At 40.9% G+C, this 13,421-nt stretch overlaps 1 protein-coding gene across 2 annotated transcripts; it reads right to left on the reverse strand.

Moving 5' to 3' along the window:
* Positions 1 to 252: 252 nt before the first annotated feature.
* On the reverse strand, positions 253 to 13,243 carry CKAP2 (cytoskeleton associated protein 2). 2 transcript variants are annotated; one of them, XM_075139699.1, is made up of 9 exons: positions 13,165 to 13,243; positions 10,942 to 11,029; positions 8,069 to 8,144; positions 5,453 to 6,273; positions 4,186 to 4,372; positions 3,428 to 3,595; positions 2,831 to 2,903; positions 1,713 to 2,103; positions 253 to 845 (listed from the first exon to the last, which is right to left on the reverse strand). In XM_075139699.1, exons 1-9 carry the CDS (start codon positions 13,223 to 13,225, stop codon positions 608 to 610), a joined length of 2,103 nt encoding a protein of 700 aa, XP_074995800.1. In that variant the 5' UTR covers positions 13,226 to 13,243; the 3' UTR covers positions 253 to 607. The 2 variants fall into 2 exon arrangements, with proteins under 2 accessions (XP_074995800.1, XP_074995799.1); XM_075139698.1 differs by having other exon boundaries at positions 8,069 to 8,147.
* Positions 13,244 to 13,421: the final 178 nt, after the last annotated feature.

Consider the following 13,421-nt stretch of genomic DNA (forward strand, 5'->3'; position numbering starts at 1 on the left):
ACAGTCGCATAGTAATTAGTGTATCAGACCTCATCTAAGGGAGATTACTTGGTCATGAATAGTCCTGGTAACTAAAGGGATTAAATTCAGTTTTGTTGTAATACCCCCTAACAATGGATACAACAGATTAAACTTAGTGTACACCTTACTAGCTGGTTTCAGTTTTCAAAACTAAATGTTGCTACAGTAGACATTGCCCTATTGGAATGCCTTTATTATTTTTGTTTCTTAAACTAAAAGTTAGATTGTGCAATTCTAAAGAATTTATAGGAATTGCAGCAGGAAAAGAGTAGATATTAGCAATGTACTACAACCAAACAGCTATATGAAGTGTTAAACCTAGTCCTTAATTCAAATTAATGAATCATATTTAACATGAAGACACTGATGTTTGTAAGTACTAAACCAGACCAGATTTACCACAATTATGAAAAGGCAGAAACTTATAAATTCAAAAGTTTAGTGACTCAGGTAGTCAAAATTCATCTTAAGCCATCCATGCAAGTTTTAGATAGCTTCTCTCTCAAAGCTGCTAAAAACAAACACCCCACAACTCTTCTTAAAAAGGATCCAATCTTTAACCCCCATGTAGCATTAATGCTACTTTTTACTCTTCTACTTCAGCACTTGTTTCTTCGAGCACATTGCTCTGTTTATGGATAAATGCAGTGGCTTTTGATTCCAATTCTCCCAGCTGTTCAAATGAAGAGACACATGGATCTTGATCTTTAACAATATCCGACAGCTTGCACATCTTCTCCCGAATGCGTTGAGAATATCGCACAGGGGTTACAATTTTCAGGTCTTTAGCACTGGAGTCATTTGCCTCAGGGTGCATCTTCACACTTAGGAAAAGAAAAAGAAAAAATCACTGAACATAGGCACACTGTCATACTATTTACCTCTGTAGCGTCTAGCAGAGACAGCAAGTCATGATGCCTATTCAACGCTTTCCCATAGCCAAAGGAAATGGGAAACAGCCCCTTTCCCATTCATAGTTAAAACCAGATGTACAACTCTTTTATTGGGCAAAATATTTTAATCTGGAGAACCTCCTGAAAAGAGCTTCCAAAGGAAGATTCGCCCCCATTCCATCAGGGGGAAACTGTTCTTCCTGCTATGAGGGACAGCACACAGCTGCCAGGATCATCAGATGCCAAAGCTGAGCACAGCTTTTTGAAGTCTGCTATCTTAGAAGAAACCTTGTGGCAAAAAAGAATTTAAATGTTATCTGTTTTGTTCTGAGATTACTACCTAGATTTTTGCCTCAAGATACAATTAAGATACAATTAAGATCTTTACAGGACAGTTACATCTTGGTCACTTCTTCTGTGTTGTATGACATACAACCACATATACATTTGAAAAGAGAAGGACTGGAGACACCTACTTTCTCTTTACCTAGCTCAGTGCAGAACTACTGCCATGTGGGCCGTGGGAAGGGATCCTAAACCTGTAATTTATGTCTGCCACAAAGAGGTTTGATTACTCTGTAGTGAGGCATTCAAAAAGCAGAACAGTTTGAGTAAATAAAGGAATTTTTTTAAAAAGACTTCCTTCTGAAGGAAGAGGAAGCAATCCTAAAAAACTAAGTTCTTGAGAGCTTTTAACTAGGTGTCCACAAATGCAGTGCCTCCCTGTTTCAACAGGACACAAACATTACTGTTGCCCAGACACTGCAAACTTTCCATAGTTACCCGAGATAATCTTACCTTTCCAAGTATGGTGTGGTAGATGGATTGTATCTCATTAAATATGATGTGTCATTCTTCTCAGGAGAATTAACTGCTTGGGCTGTATCTTTTACCCCATCCTCATTCTGCTCTTCTGTTTCACATTTTCCTTTCTTTTTTGTACGTTCTTTACTCTTGTGCTTTTTATTCTTTTTTGGCAAGATCTCTTCTCTCAGTTTCAAGTCTAAATCCGTTTCTTCTTTTTTGATCACTTCACTGCTGGTCTCTGCCTTCTTGTCATCACTCTCTGCTTTTTGGTCATCATCAGAGCTGAGATCCTTGAAGGCCTCCTGAACCTGCTCTACAGATGAATTTGATTCCTTGCTGATTTCCACTACCTCACTTAAATGACCTTCTATCACAGTTCCCCCTAAAATTGAAATATTGAAGAAAGGACAGCTATGATTAGTTACAACTAAAGAGAAGTTAATGTTTTAGAGAGATCCTGAAATCTTAAAGCTTTACATGAGAATGAAGGTTAAGTATGTGTTGAGTCTAAGCCACAGCAATTTAAGTTACTAATAATTTTAGTCACCTTCAAGAACCTGCAAACTGAAAACTCAGGCTAAGTACATCCTGAGACGTCATTCTCTTCCTTCCCAAGCGCAGCAGCTCTGAACAAGTATTTCAGTCAGTTTCTGGGATCACTTGTCAGGTTACATTATATTTAACAGGAATATATATGGCTACTTTGCTTCCGTAATTGGAATATTTACCACCTTTAGTTGACACTATGCCATAACATGACCATGCATCTGCTAGTGAAGAAGTTTGTGTCAGAGGCAACTGCTTTTTAGCTCACAAGAATGTTTTTATTTACTCTTTGATTATCAGGCTAAAATAGCTGGACAATGTTGCTTTGATAGAGTTTAAGTAGAAAGTTTGAATATGAAAGCATCTCTGCTACTCAATTTAACATGCCCACAATTGAAAAAGATTAGTTTAGTCTGGGTTGTTTTCAAAGACAATAGAGTACAAAATGATCACAGAGAAGTTTCCGTGAAATAGAATTTAATATAGGCACAAATAGTTTAAACAGTTAGCTTGTGTTGCCTGTCAAGCCAGACATTTAACTAGAATAGAGTACTTGGACTTACCATCCTCAGACTTAAAAAAGCTTTCCGTATTTTTCATAGTATCTATTAGTGTGTGTCGTAGTTCATCTTTAGGCTGGAAAAAAGTTGCATTGTTTTAGAAAAACAATTCCAAAATTAATCATCACTTCAGCTTATTTGGCATAACAGTTACAGGGAAAGTATACAGACCACATGATGTTCATGTTACAAAGTCTTTATTTAATGCTGTTTAGACATGTCAGAATACAAGTAAATCCTGTATTTTCTATATTTGGTGCACTAAGGCTCTATTTGATACTCTGAAATCTTGCTGATATTAAAGCACAGGAATTAAGTTCTGGTTTGGGTTTCTAGTGATAATAGAAGTCTCAGTCCTTCATTTCTTCTAGGCAGAACATCATATGGTATTTTGATGATCCTAAACCTTTCTTCTTGAAAGTTCTAAGTATCTACAGTGGTTACAGAGCAAACCAAATCCAATTTTTTTATGTTCAAGTAGGTCACGTCTCTCCTTCTACTATAAAAGGATTTAGTAAAATCAGAAGTGGTTGTATTTTATATACCATAATTTCATGCCTTTATATTTGTTAATCTCAAACTTCAAGACAAGCTGCTCACCATTGCTCCTGCCAAAATGGCCTCCTCATAGACAGCAATAAGCTTTTCAAGAGGGCCCATCTGTTCAAGACGCATACAGCAGATCCAATATTTTGCAAGCTTTTTAGCCCCAGGAATGCTCTGTGTCAGATCTTCCAACATGGCACGTACTTCATCGCCTTGACATCCCTAAAGTCAACACAAGAGCAGAGATTTAAATGCAGTGAACACTTTGAGGTGCTGTATTTTACCTTTCCAATATTGAACTAGAAAGCAAGTATTTTTTCTTTCTTTGGAGAGTAACCCTGAAAGTTGAAGATGGCAAGTATTTCCAAGACTGAACTATGAACTTGAGCAGAAGAATTGTCATTCACCTATTCTTCCAAATGAGAATTATTTATACAGTATTGTAAGTAGAAGGATAGTAGAATGCATAGACATCTTCAGAACTACTTGAAACAGACTTTTCAGAAGTCCAAGCAAGTTTCTGCAAACACAAACTTATTTTAGATTAATTACTCCATAGCTACTCTCATTACATTATAGCTTTTCTATTTTATTATGTTACCATTATTGCCTAATCTTATTGGGTAATTCAGTAAGTTAGTGAAGCTTAAGTGAGAACTAATTTCTTCAGGTGTCAGCAAAAAGGTATGATATTGCTTAACTTAAGGAGCAATTAGTCCCCTGCATCTGATTCACAGGTCCAGCACACCCATAAGACTTGCATGTTGTGGGGACCTATATGATTAGAACTTGGTATGCAAGGGACTGAATACCTGTTCAGTTAACTGCAGACATTCTGTGAGAGTCTTGTTGACCTTTTCACTATGTAATACATGCTCTAAAGAATCACCAGAAGAGAATTCTTGTTCTTCACTTTTAGACTGGGGTCCCAGAAGCACAGATAAAGGAGGTCTCCTCATCACTTTTCCTCTAGATGCCCTCCATTCATCCAGGCGAGCTCTGCATTTAAAATATTATTAGCTGAAGTGACAGATGTTTTATCATTTTTTACATTGACTGACACTAACTAGGGTGAGTCATACAAAGATGTACTTTCCAGATAGTCCTCGAGTCCTCTCCCTTTAATCCTAAAAGGAATACAGCTGCCATTTAGACTTGCATGGAAATTTCAGAACCATGCATACCACTATCTCTTTAGGTATCTGTCAGGTCAGAACACTTTAATGTCTCCGTTTCCAGCAGCAACAAGGGACTTAGGCTACAGACCATTTTTTTCAAGAGGAGGTAAAAAAGCTTCTGATTTATTCATCCGTGCCACCTCTCTTCCCTAATCCCACTTGAAATCAGAAAACTAGAAACTATCTCTAAAGACACAAAGCATGGAGAGCAGCCCCAAACAACCCTATCACACAGCTTTTAAAAGTGTGTGTAATTCAGTCTTCATATATATTTCGTTTCACCCCATCCCCCTAGACGACCAATTTTTAGTAAATGTGACTTTCTACAAGGAGCTCTACCAAGAATACAAAATAACTTTTAGATTATGAATCTTCACCCCATTGTCTAAGCTGCATTCACCAAGCTGAAAAATATGTCATTGACAAGTGCTCTCCTTCAGTCCATAAACATGCTCACTTCTATATACATTCTGCATCACTCTGTTTTGTTTTTTTTTTTTTTTTTAAAAAGCAGTGGCATGCATGTGCAATTCACTTACAGATTATCTGTCATGCTTAAGGCTGTCTCAACACTTAGCCTAAAAACCAGAGATATCGAGCAATACAGATTTTCTATTTATAACCACACAGGGCAAGCTGTAAGCCTGAAGAGCTGCTGCAATTAGTCTGAATCCTGGTTTCTCAGTATTAAGTCTACAGTTTTAGTCTGCTGCCCTTGGGCATCAAGTGCAAACACTCAGTTCTCTTATTTTTCAGCACATCTACAGCAAGAAATAGATCAAAATAGATATTCTTGGAAAGAAAGTCTAAATACCTCCCAAAATGAAGCTACGACAGTGAGTAATTCATAGAATCATAGAATCATTAAGGTTGGAAAAGACCTCTAAGATCATTCAGTTACCTTCTCTCTTCTGCCGACTCTTTTGGCAGAACAGATTTTCTGTTGCCGTTAGTTTTAGAATCCTGTCCCGACTTTGTACCAGGAATGACAGAAATTGGTTTCGCTGGAGCTTCTGGTCTTGCATCTTCACAAAAATCTACACATTTCTTCACTCCTAGTGCTCTGCGGTCAGAATTGTTAGAAGCAGCCTTTGGTGGTTGCGGTCCCCTTCTACAAATAATTTTTTGGACTGTTACTTTCTTTGGCGCTACAGCAGATGTCGGTTGCTGTTTCTTCAGACTGGACTGTGAGTTAATAGCAGCTTTGTCAGATTGTTTGCTCTGGAATGGGAGGACACCATTTGGTTTTACAGAATTAGGGTAGTTTGTGGCTTTGATGGTCTTCAGAACTACACTACAGCTGCCCATGGACAAAGAACTTGCTGCTGGTTTGGTGGCAAAAGGAAGCACCTTCTTGTCTGGCAAAGAACTCTTCTCCCTCTCACTTTTTGGTGCTTTTCGGAAGGAGTTTATCTTGGATTGGATAACTTTGCCACGATATGTACCAAGCACTGGTTTCTTTGGTAGGCTGACATTTGAATTTTTTTTTTCTGCAATCAGTTGCTTCTCTTTTATGCTTTTTATTTGCAAGAAGGACTTGCTAAGTGACACATGCTGAGGTTTTATTTCAGTGACTTCATCCTTGAAAGCGTGATCTTCAGGATTATAGTTTGTGCCTGATATGGAATTTGTCAGTGTGATTGTGGAAGAGTTTAAAATATTTTTTTCTGAGGTTCCGCTTGATTGGTCCCATGACAGTTTATTATCATTCTCTTTATTTTCCTGAAATCAAAAGCATATCCATGTTGATGCTAGAAGTACATTCATGCTGCATGTTACTTGTTTCCAAAGAGGCTTTCACTCATTTATAGTACTAAAGTGATTAACAGTAAATGTCACTTTTAAAGTACCTACAAAAGTAGTGCATATATACCGAGTAGAATATTTGTCAACTATTATAGCAGAGTTCACATAAAAAAAATCAAATAAGGATTATTTAAACTTTGCCTTGGAAGTAAGAAGGCCTAACCTGAGGGCTACACTCTTCTTACAGAAACAACTCTCTTAAAGCAACTGCTGGCTTTTAACTGCCAAAATCACCGTCTAAGAAGAGCCATAAAGTAGAAACTTGCTTTAGGCTGCATATAGTCAAAAGCAGTATCTCAGTTTGCATACCCCATCACTTAATGGCAGCACCATTCCTCCGCTTAGTGTGGATAGCCTACTAACACAAGGTAGTGAGTAAAGCCTTTAATTATGGCATTAGGATATGTTACCAGAAGAGGGAGAATTTTTCTTACTAATGAGCTGTAGGAGGCTGTAGTTAAGAACAGACATGTGAGTTTTATATGGCCTTACTACTCCCTGAAACTCTCAACCACATGTTCTCAGCATAATCCTAGCCCAGAAGCCACGAGAAGTGGGACCTAGTCTTTTCCTCCAAAGAAGATGCTCTACAGCAACTAATTCAGCATTGTCCAAGCAGCAGCTTATGAAAGAATGAAAGATCTAAAGGTAGGAAAAAAAAAAAATTATGTGAATGACCTATGGAAGTCTGTAGAAGCTGATACTCTTCTCCTTTAAGGAAGATGCCCTTGAACTGTAAGAAAACTACTCTGCATCTCATTTCCTGATCTGTCATTCAGGCTTATAAGTTAGACTTGACCAAGCCAATAACTAGAGCTTGAATACAAGGCTGCTGTTTAAGGAAGCTATGTAGTTTAACTCAACTTTAAAATCACACAAGACATTAACACAGACCAAAATATCTCCCTTCAGGAAATTTCTAAAACAACTTTGTTCTCACTTTTGGAATTTTTCCCCTCAACACTCAGTTTTGAAGTTTTAAGGTTTTTGCTTTCCTCCTCAAATAACCCCAGGTCTCTCAAATCTTTCGGAACTCAAACTCAAAACCATGTGATATGAACACAGGCTTTGTGTCTATTTTTTTCCCTCACCTTTCCCTGAGAACAGGTCTGAAGAAGAATCTGCATTTTGCTATTTCTAAGCAGCACAATCATGTGCATCCTAATTCTGGAAAAGTGACACAAAATGATATAGGGAAAACATTCCCTTGAACTCTGATTAGGTATTAGCATCTACTTCTGATTACGTTAGATTTGCCAGCATCACCACACATTCAACAGTTAGTTTTGTTAGCAGTTTGGTTTTTTCCCAAGTAACAGAGTATAATAGAAGAATTCTGACAGAAGACCTTGCTCAGAATTTAAATAACTTCCCTGAAGACTGAAAATATATCCAAAAGGTTCTGAGAGTCTCAAGAAAAGTTGCTAAATTTTAATCATTATTTCAGCTATAATGGTATCCTCTTTAACCCCCTCTTCAGTCAGGTCCAAACTGAATATCGTTATGATCCATTACATACAGTAATGCGACAGCTCTCTAAAAAGCATGTATCAAGCAGTCACCGAATAAAGTTTTAATAAACTGCACCTCTACACCTGCAAACTTCTCATGCTCTAGAAGTCATATAACTTAAATACAGTTTAAGTGAGTGGAATGTTGTAGCCACAGAAGCAGATTGTCATGGGTATTTGAATATCAGTCAAAAACTTACCATTCCTGGCTTTGGAGATGTTGAGAGCTGTATTTTGGCTTGCAGTTTATTGCTAGTTGCTCTCCTAGTTCTGCTACTGCTTAAAAAAACAAAAGACATCTTAAATCATGCTGCAACATAACAAAGGAATGCATTTTTAGAGTAAGTTCACATGGTCCAGGTGGCAGTCTGCAGGCTGAATTCACGCTGAAGCACTTCTGTTCAGTTTGTACTCTTCCTCCAGAAAAAATTAAATGGCTAAGCAACTACTGATCAGGGCCCAGGCTGCAAAACATCCCTTCTTGCACTATAAAGAGCTGGCTAACAGAGGGGAAGAAAAGAGAACAGATCCTAATTACGGCAGGTGCCATTCTCATGTTTAAGGATGAGCACCAAGCTGTCTGGCCTAATGCACCTGCTACAGAAGGTCAAGTTTCTAAATGCGGCAGTTGAGGGGCAAAGGGGAGCATCACAAGGAGTTGAAGCTCAGCTACTGCAATCATCAGAGGCCAGGCCATCTGAGGCAGAGCTGAACAAAGATACATAGTTCCTACCACACTGACAGGTTCCAAAACCTGCAGCCAGGTACCAGAGCTGGCATCAGACTACCCAGTGAGTAACAAAACCACCAAGACCAGTATTGTCTCCTAGCAACTATGAAAATGTATTGACAGCTCGGAAGAAAAACCTCTCAGTTTGAAGTTACAAATCCAAATTCTTTCTCAAATGCTTCATGACGCATTCACATATGAAACATGTGGCACTATTGCATGTGACTGAAAATTAACATTCCAGTTAGCAACTGATATCTTTGCATCAGATGATCTTCTGGAAGCTAGCTGAGTTGAAAATGAAGGTACGTTAGTGAAAATAAAGGTAAAGATATATTAGTGACTTTGAAATACTGGAGAAAGCAGCCTGCATCACGCTATCACCTCCGTGTTATCTATGATAGAATCATAGAATCATTATGGTTGGAAAAGACCTCTAAGATCAAGTCCAACCATCACGCCCGCTAAACCACGTCCCTAAATGCCTCATCTACATGTCTTTTCAATACTTCCAGGGATGGTGACTCAACCACTTCCCTGGGCAGCCTGTTCCAAGGCCCGACCACTCTTTCAGTAAAGAAATTTCTCCTAATGTCCAATCTAAACCTCCCTTGGCGCAACTTGAGGCCATTTCCTCTCGTCCTATCGCTTGTTGCTTGGGAGAAGAGACCAACACCCACCTCACTACAACCTCCTTTCAGGTAGTTGTAGAGCACTATGAGGTCTCCCCTCAGCCTCCTTTTCTCCAGACTAAACAACCCCAGTTCCCTCAGCCACTCCTCATAAGACTTGTGCTCCAGGCCCTTCACCAGCTTCGTTGCCCTTCTCTGGACACGCTCCAGCACCTCCATGTCCTTCTTGTAGTGAGGGGCCCAAAACTGAACACAGTATTCGAGGTGCGGCCTCACCAGTGCCGAGTACAGGGGCACGATCACCTCCCTGCTCCTGCTGGCCACACTATTTCTGATAAAGGCCAGGATGCTGCTGGCCTTCTTGGCCACCTGGGCACGCTGCCGGCTCATGTTCAGCTGGCTGTCAACCAGTGCTCCCAGGTCCTTTTCCTCTGGGCAGCTTTCCAGCCACTCTTCCCCAAGCCTGTAGCGTTGCATGGGGTTATTGTGACCCAAGTGCAGGACCCGGCACTTGGCCTTATAGAGAATACACATTAAGGTAACTGATCGGAAGCCAACAGTGTGGAACAATGATATCTTCACAAAAGGGAAGTATCTGCAAAACAAAAGCAGTAGTCATACCCACATACGTGGTGGCTTTAAACAATGAGTTAACTGAAGACTATGAAAAGACCTGGAATTTAATAGCCAGAGAAGAAACTGAAAGCAAGGAAAAGTAAAGTAGATCAAATGCTAAATTAAGAGTATTGCTGCAATGAGAGTAGTTGGCACTGATTTTCTAACACAAGATAGCTTTCTACAACATGAAAGCACTTGCCTTTTCCTCCTACACAGAGCAAATCTTTGACAGATTATATTTACCCTTGTCATTTATGCGTATTTGTTCAGTTACATTTGTACTACTAAGTAGTTCTGTGCTGTTGAACATGGGACCATGCCACCTCAAGTATACAAAATGGTAAGCAAGACTTCCCGTTTAGATGGGAACAAATTTACCATTTGCAAAATCATTAAAATAAGCGACAAAGCTATACCATGAACTAACGTTAGAGCTAGAACCCTCTGTACTGCTTCACACTATTGTCTTCTCTAGGGAAACTTCTGTTGCTTACTGGAAAGTCTTATACTAAATGTCCAGACTTTAGACAACAGCAGGAAGAAGATTTAAATACAAGTCAATAGAAAGAAGCACTACTAATTGGTGATAGGTGCCCACATTCTGTTTACAGAACATTATGCCTACCTGCTGGCCATCACACAGGCCAGGTTTTATTACAGTATATTTGCTTTTAGCAGAAAATAGTGAATTGGTAACTATAAAAATACAATGAAGCTAGATCAAGTGGATTGTGAACACATGCAGCATAGCCTTGAGTAGAAAGAGGAGAAAAAAAGAGTTATTTGCAGAAAAAAGAGGCGAACAGCAAAGTGGCATCTGAAATAAGAGCTCCGCCATGAAGTTATCCTGTCCTTTTTCAGTCTCTAGGGGAGCAGATAGTATACTTAATGAATTGCATCTATTATGCATTTGCTTAACAAAAACTTTTAGTATCTGCTGACAATAAAAGGACTTTAGGAAATTTATGTGGTCACCAGTCTCGTTACATGGTCTCACCTTTTGGTTGAGGTTCTCTGCAAGAACTGCTATTTACATCTTTCCCACCAACCATAGACCTTTCTAAAGGAATGTAAGCCATAGCAGAAATACTACCTGATCGATGTCTGGTTTTCTTGAATGGGCATGCCAGAAAAGGTCTTTTTTCTTGATAGATATTCTTCAACTTTTTGTCGTCTTTGTTCTAGTGGGTTTAAAAAAAAACCAGACTTATTACATTTTCAGCTAAAATAGTAATACCAGACAAACTTTGTCTCTTAGAAAAAAGGAAGTGCAATTAGAAAAGCATCAAGACATTATAAAACATAGACACTGTGGATTAAGAAAGTCTTTAGTTTAATATTCACACCTTATGATGTCTTACACATTCTTTCATTTCTTGAGAAAGGCTATATTCAAGGGGCGGTTGAATGTATTTTCACTGCTACACAAGATGGCCGTTTTGCTGCATTAAGCTAAAAGAAAAATGATTTTGTGATCTGAAGAAATCAGGCTCTTTCTTTTACTTTCTGAATGCCTGTCCAGTATTTCACATACTTACTGTTGGTTCAGCAAGCACACTTTTCACTTGCAACAGTAGTGAGGTAAGTGTAGCACACATGAAAAACACCATGCACATGAACCCAACTGACCATCTATAAAATCATTTGCTTCTCTTCCGTTGTCATCTGGGCATCTGCACAAATGTTGGACCAATGGGAGTGTTAGTAACAGCACAAAATGATCCTGAAAAGGTCTTAAGCCAGCTGTCACTGTCTTAATACAGAAAGTCATTCCAGAACAGGATATTATATTTCCCATGTTTTTGCTGGTTGACTGCACATCAGAGGCTTATGTTCTTCATAGAACTACATTGTTGATCTTTTGCAGAGACCTTTCCTTATTCTTGTAGGGGGCTAGTGACCTTGGCTTGCTGGAAGCAGCTGGGATAAGATGGTCCTGCCACCCAAAGCAAGCTCAAGAATCCACACAGCCAGTCTAGACAGTTAAGACTCCAAGTCTTACAACTGTTTCATATGCAGTGGGATGTGAGAGCAAGAAGTTAAAGCATTATCTTTGACTCAGAACAGCAATTCCTTTGTGGCATTCAGGAACTCATGGCATTGTGCCATCCTCCATCATAGACAGGCTCATTCAGCAGTGGAAGTCTTCAATGAACTCGCATATAAAATCCAACTTCTTCCCCTCCTAGGCAGGCCTGAGTCCCTTTTTGAATCTGTTTGCACATGTTCTTTATCTTTCATATTTTGTCTTGCCCATTATTCTTGATTCACACTTCAGAAATCTCTGCAAGGTCCATCAACATGTTCCCTCAACTCTGGGATAGTTCTGTATCACTGAAGTTCAGACAGTAGAAATTGCTAAGACATTATTGCCTTTGAGGACCTGAATGTTAATCCTGAAAAGAAGTAAGCACTTGACTGCACACTCTCCATGGTAAAAAGTTGTCATCCCACAGAATGGGGTAATTACCCCCAGAACCTCCTCCTATTATGGAGAGCTGAAAAAGGCAAGTCCTTTCTCATGCACTGACATACCAAAACCTGAAACACACAGCCAGCAGAGCACATTGAGACTTAGGCTTGCTGCAACACTGCATTTCACTTAGGATATAGTGCTTTTTTAGCACAGCTGTCCAAGCCCATGCTGAATGAAGCCCAAGAGGTGGTGCACATCACCTGCTTCTGAAGAGGTGTGCACCAGCTAGTACCTGCCAAGAGATGCTGCACAGCAGCGAGCTCAGTGAGTATCCTAGAGCCTCCCAGGCACCTTCTGCTTCAGAAACTCAGGTCTCATCGGCTCCAAACAGCAAAGCCCCATCAAAGCAATTCAGTTCGTTTAACTTGCAGAAGCCAAACCGGTCAGAAAGCAATAAACAGAAGAGTGCAGGTCTAGATGGGAGCATTTGCTTGTTTCAATAGGATGCTCTTAAGTTAAGGCGTGCCTTTTATCATGAAGAAAGGCTTTCGCTCCGGAAGGCCTGCCTAGGGGGAGAGCACCGGCCCCAGCCCTCCGAGGGGAGGGTGAAGCCTCATCGACCCGTTCGCACCGGTCAGATGCGCTAAGGCCGCGGTAGCGGGCGCTGCTGCCAAGACCTGCCCGGTCTCCGACCCCACCTGAGGCGCTTGCCCACGTCTCTCGCTTCCGGGAAGAGCGACCAGCTCCCCTCTCCCACCGGCTCCTCCCTGATCCGCCGCTACGCGGGGCGGTAACGACGGACAGCCCCGGCTGCGAGCACCTCGGCTACGCGCGGCCGGGAGCGGGGGACGGTTCAGCCCCTCGGCGCTTTGTCTCCCGGTGCCCGCCCCGCAGCCTCACCTCGGTACGCCGGCTCGGACCTGCGGCTGGCCGGTAGCTGGGGAGGGGAGCGCGCCGCCATGGCCGCCCGCAATGTAGAGGCGGTTGCGAGAGGTCGCGCCGTTCGAATCACCCGCCGCACAGCGCCTCCCTGATTGGGCCGGCCGCGGGACTTGAACTGGCCAATGGCGAGCGGGAGGGTGACGCCGCCTGCGCTTGCTGCGGCAGCCGGGCCGGCAGGGGGCGGGCGGCGGTGTCCGCTAGGTGGGCGGGGCGGG

Source organism: Calonectris borealis, chromosome 1 (genome assembly GCF_964195595.1).
Source record: "Calonectris borealis chromosome 1, bCalBor7.hap1.2, whole genome shotgun sequence".
NCBI classification, from domain to species: Eukaryota; Metazoa; Chordata; class Aves; order Procellariiformes; family Procellariidae; genus Calonectris; species Calonectris borealis.

What these genes read in the sequence shown, in the direction of transcription:
- CKAP2 (XM_075139698.1), bottom strand. Translation starts at nt 13,225, where the DNA reads ATGGCGGCGCGCTCCCCTCCCCAGCTACCGGCCAGCCGCAGGTCCGAG. An exon ending in GAAAACCAGACATCGATCAG is followed by an intron (nt 8,148 to 10,941) that starts GTAGTATTTCTG and finishes TGTTTTTTTAAG; the next exon opens with CAGTAGCAGAACTAGGAGAG. An exon ending in ACCACACCATACTTGGAAAG is followed by an intron (nt 846 to 1,712) that starts GTAAGATTATCT and finishes TCTTTTCCTAAG; the next exon opens with TGTGAAGATGCACCCTGAGG.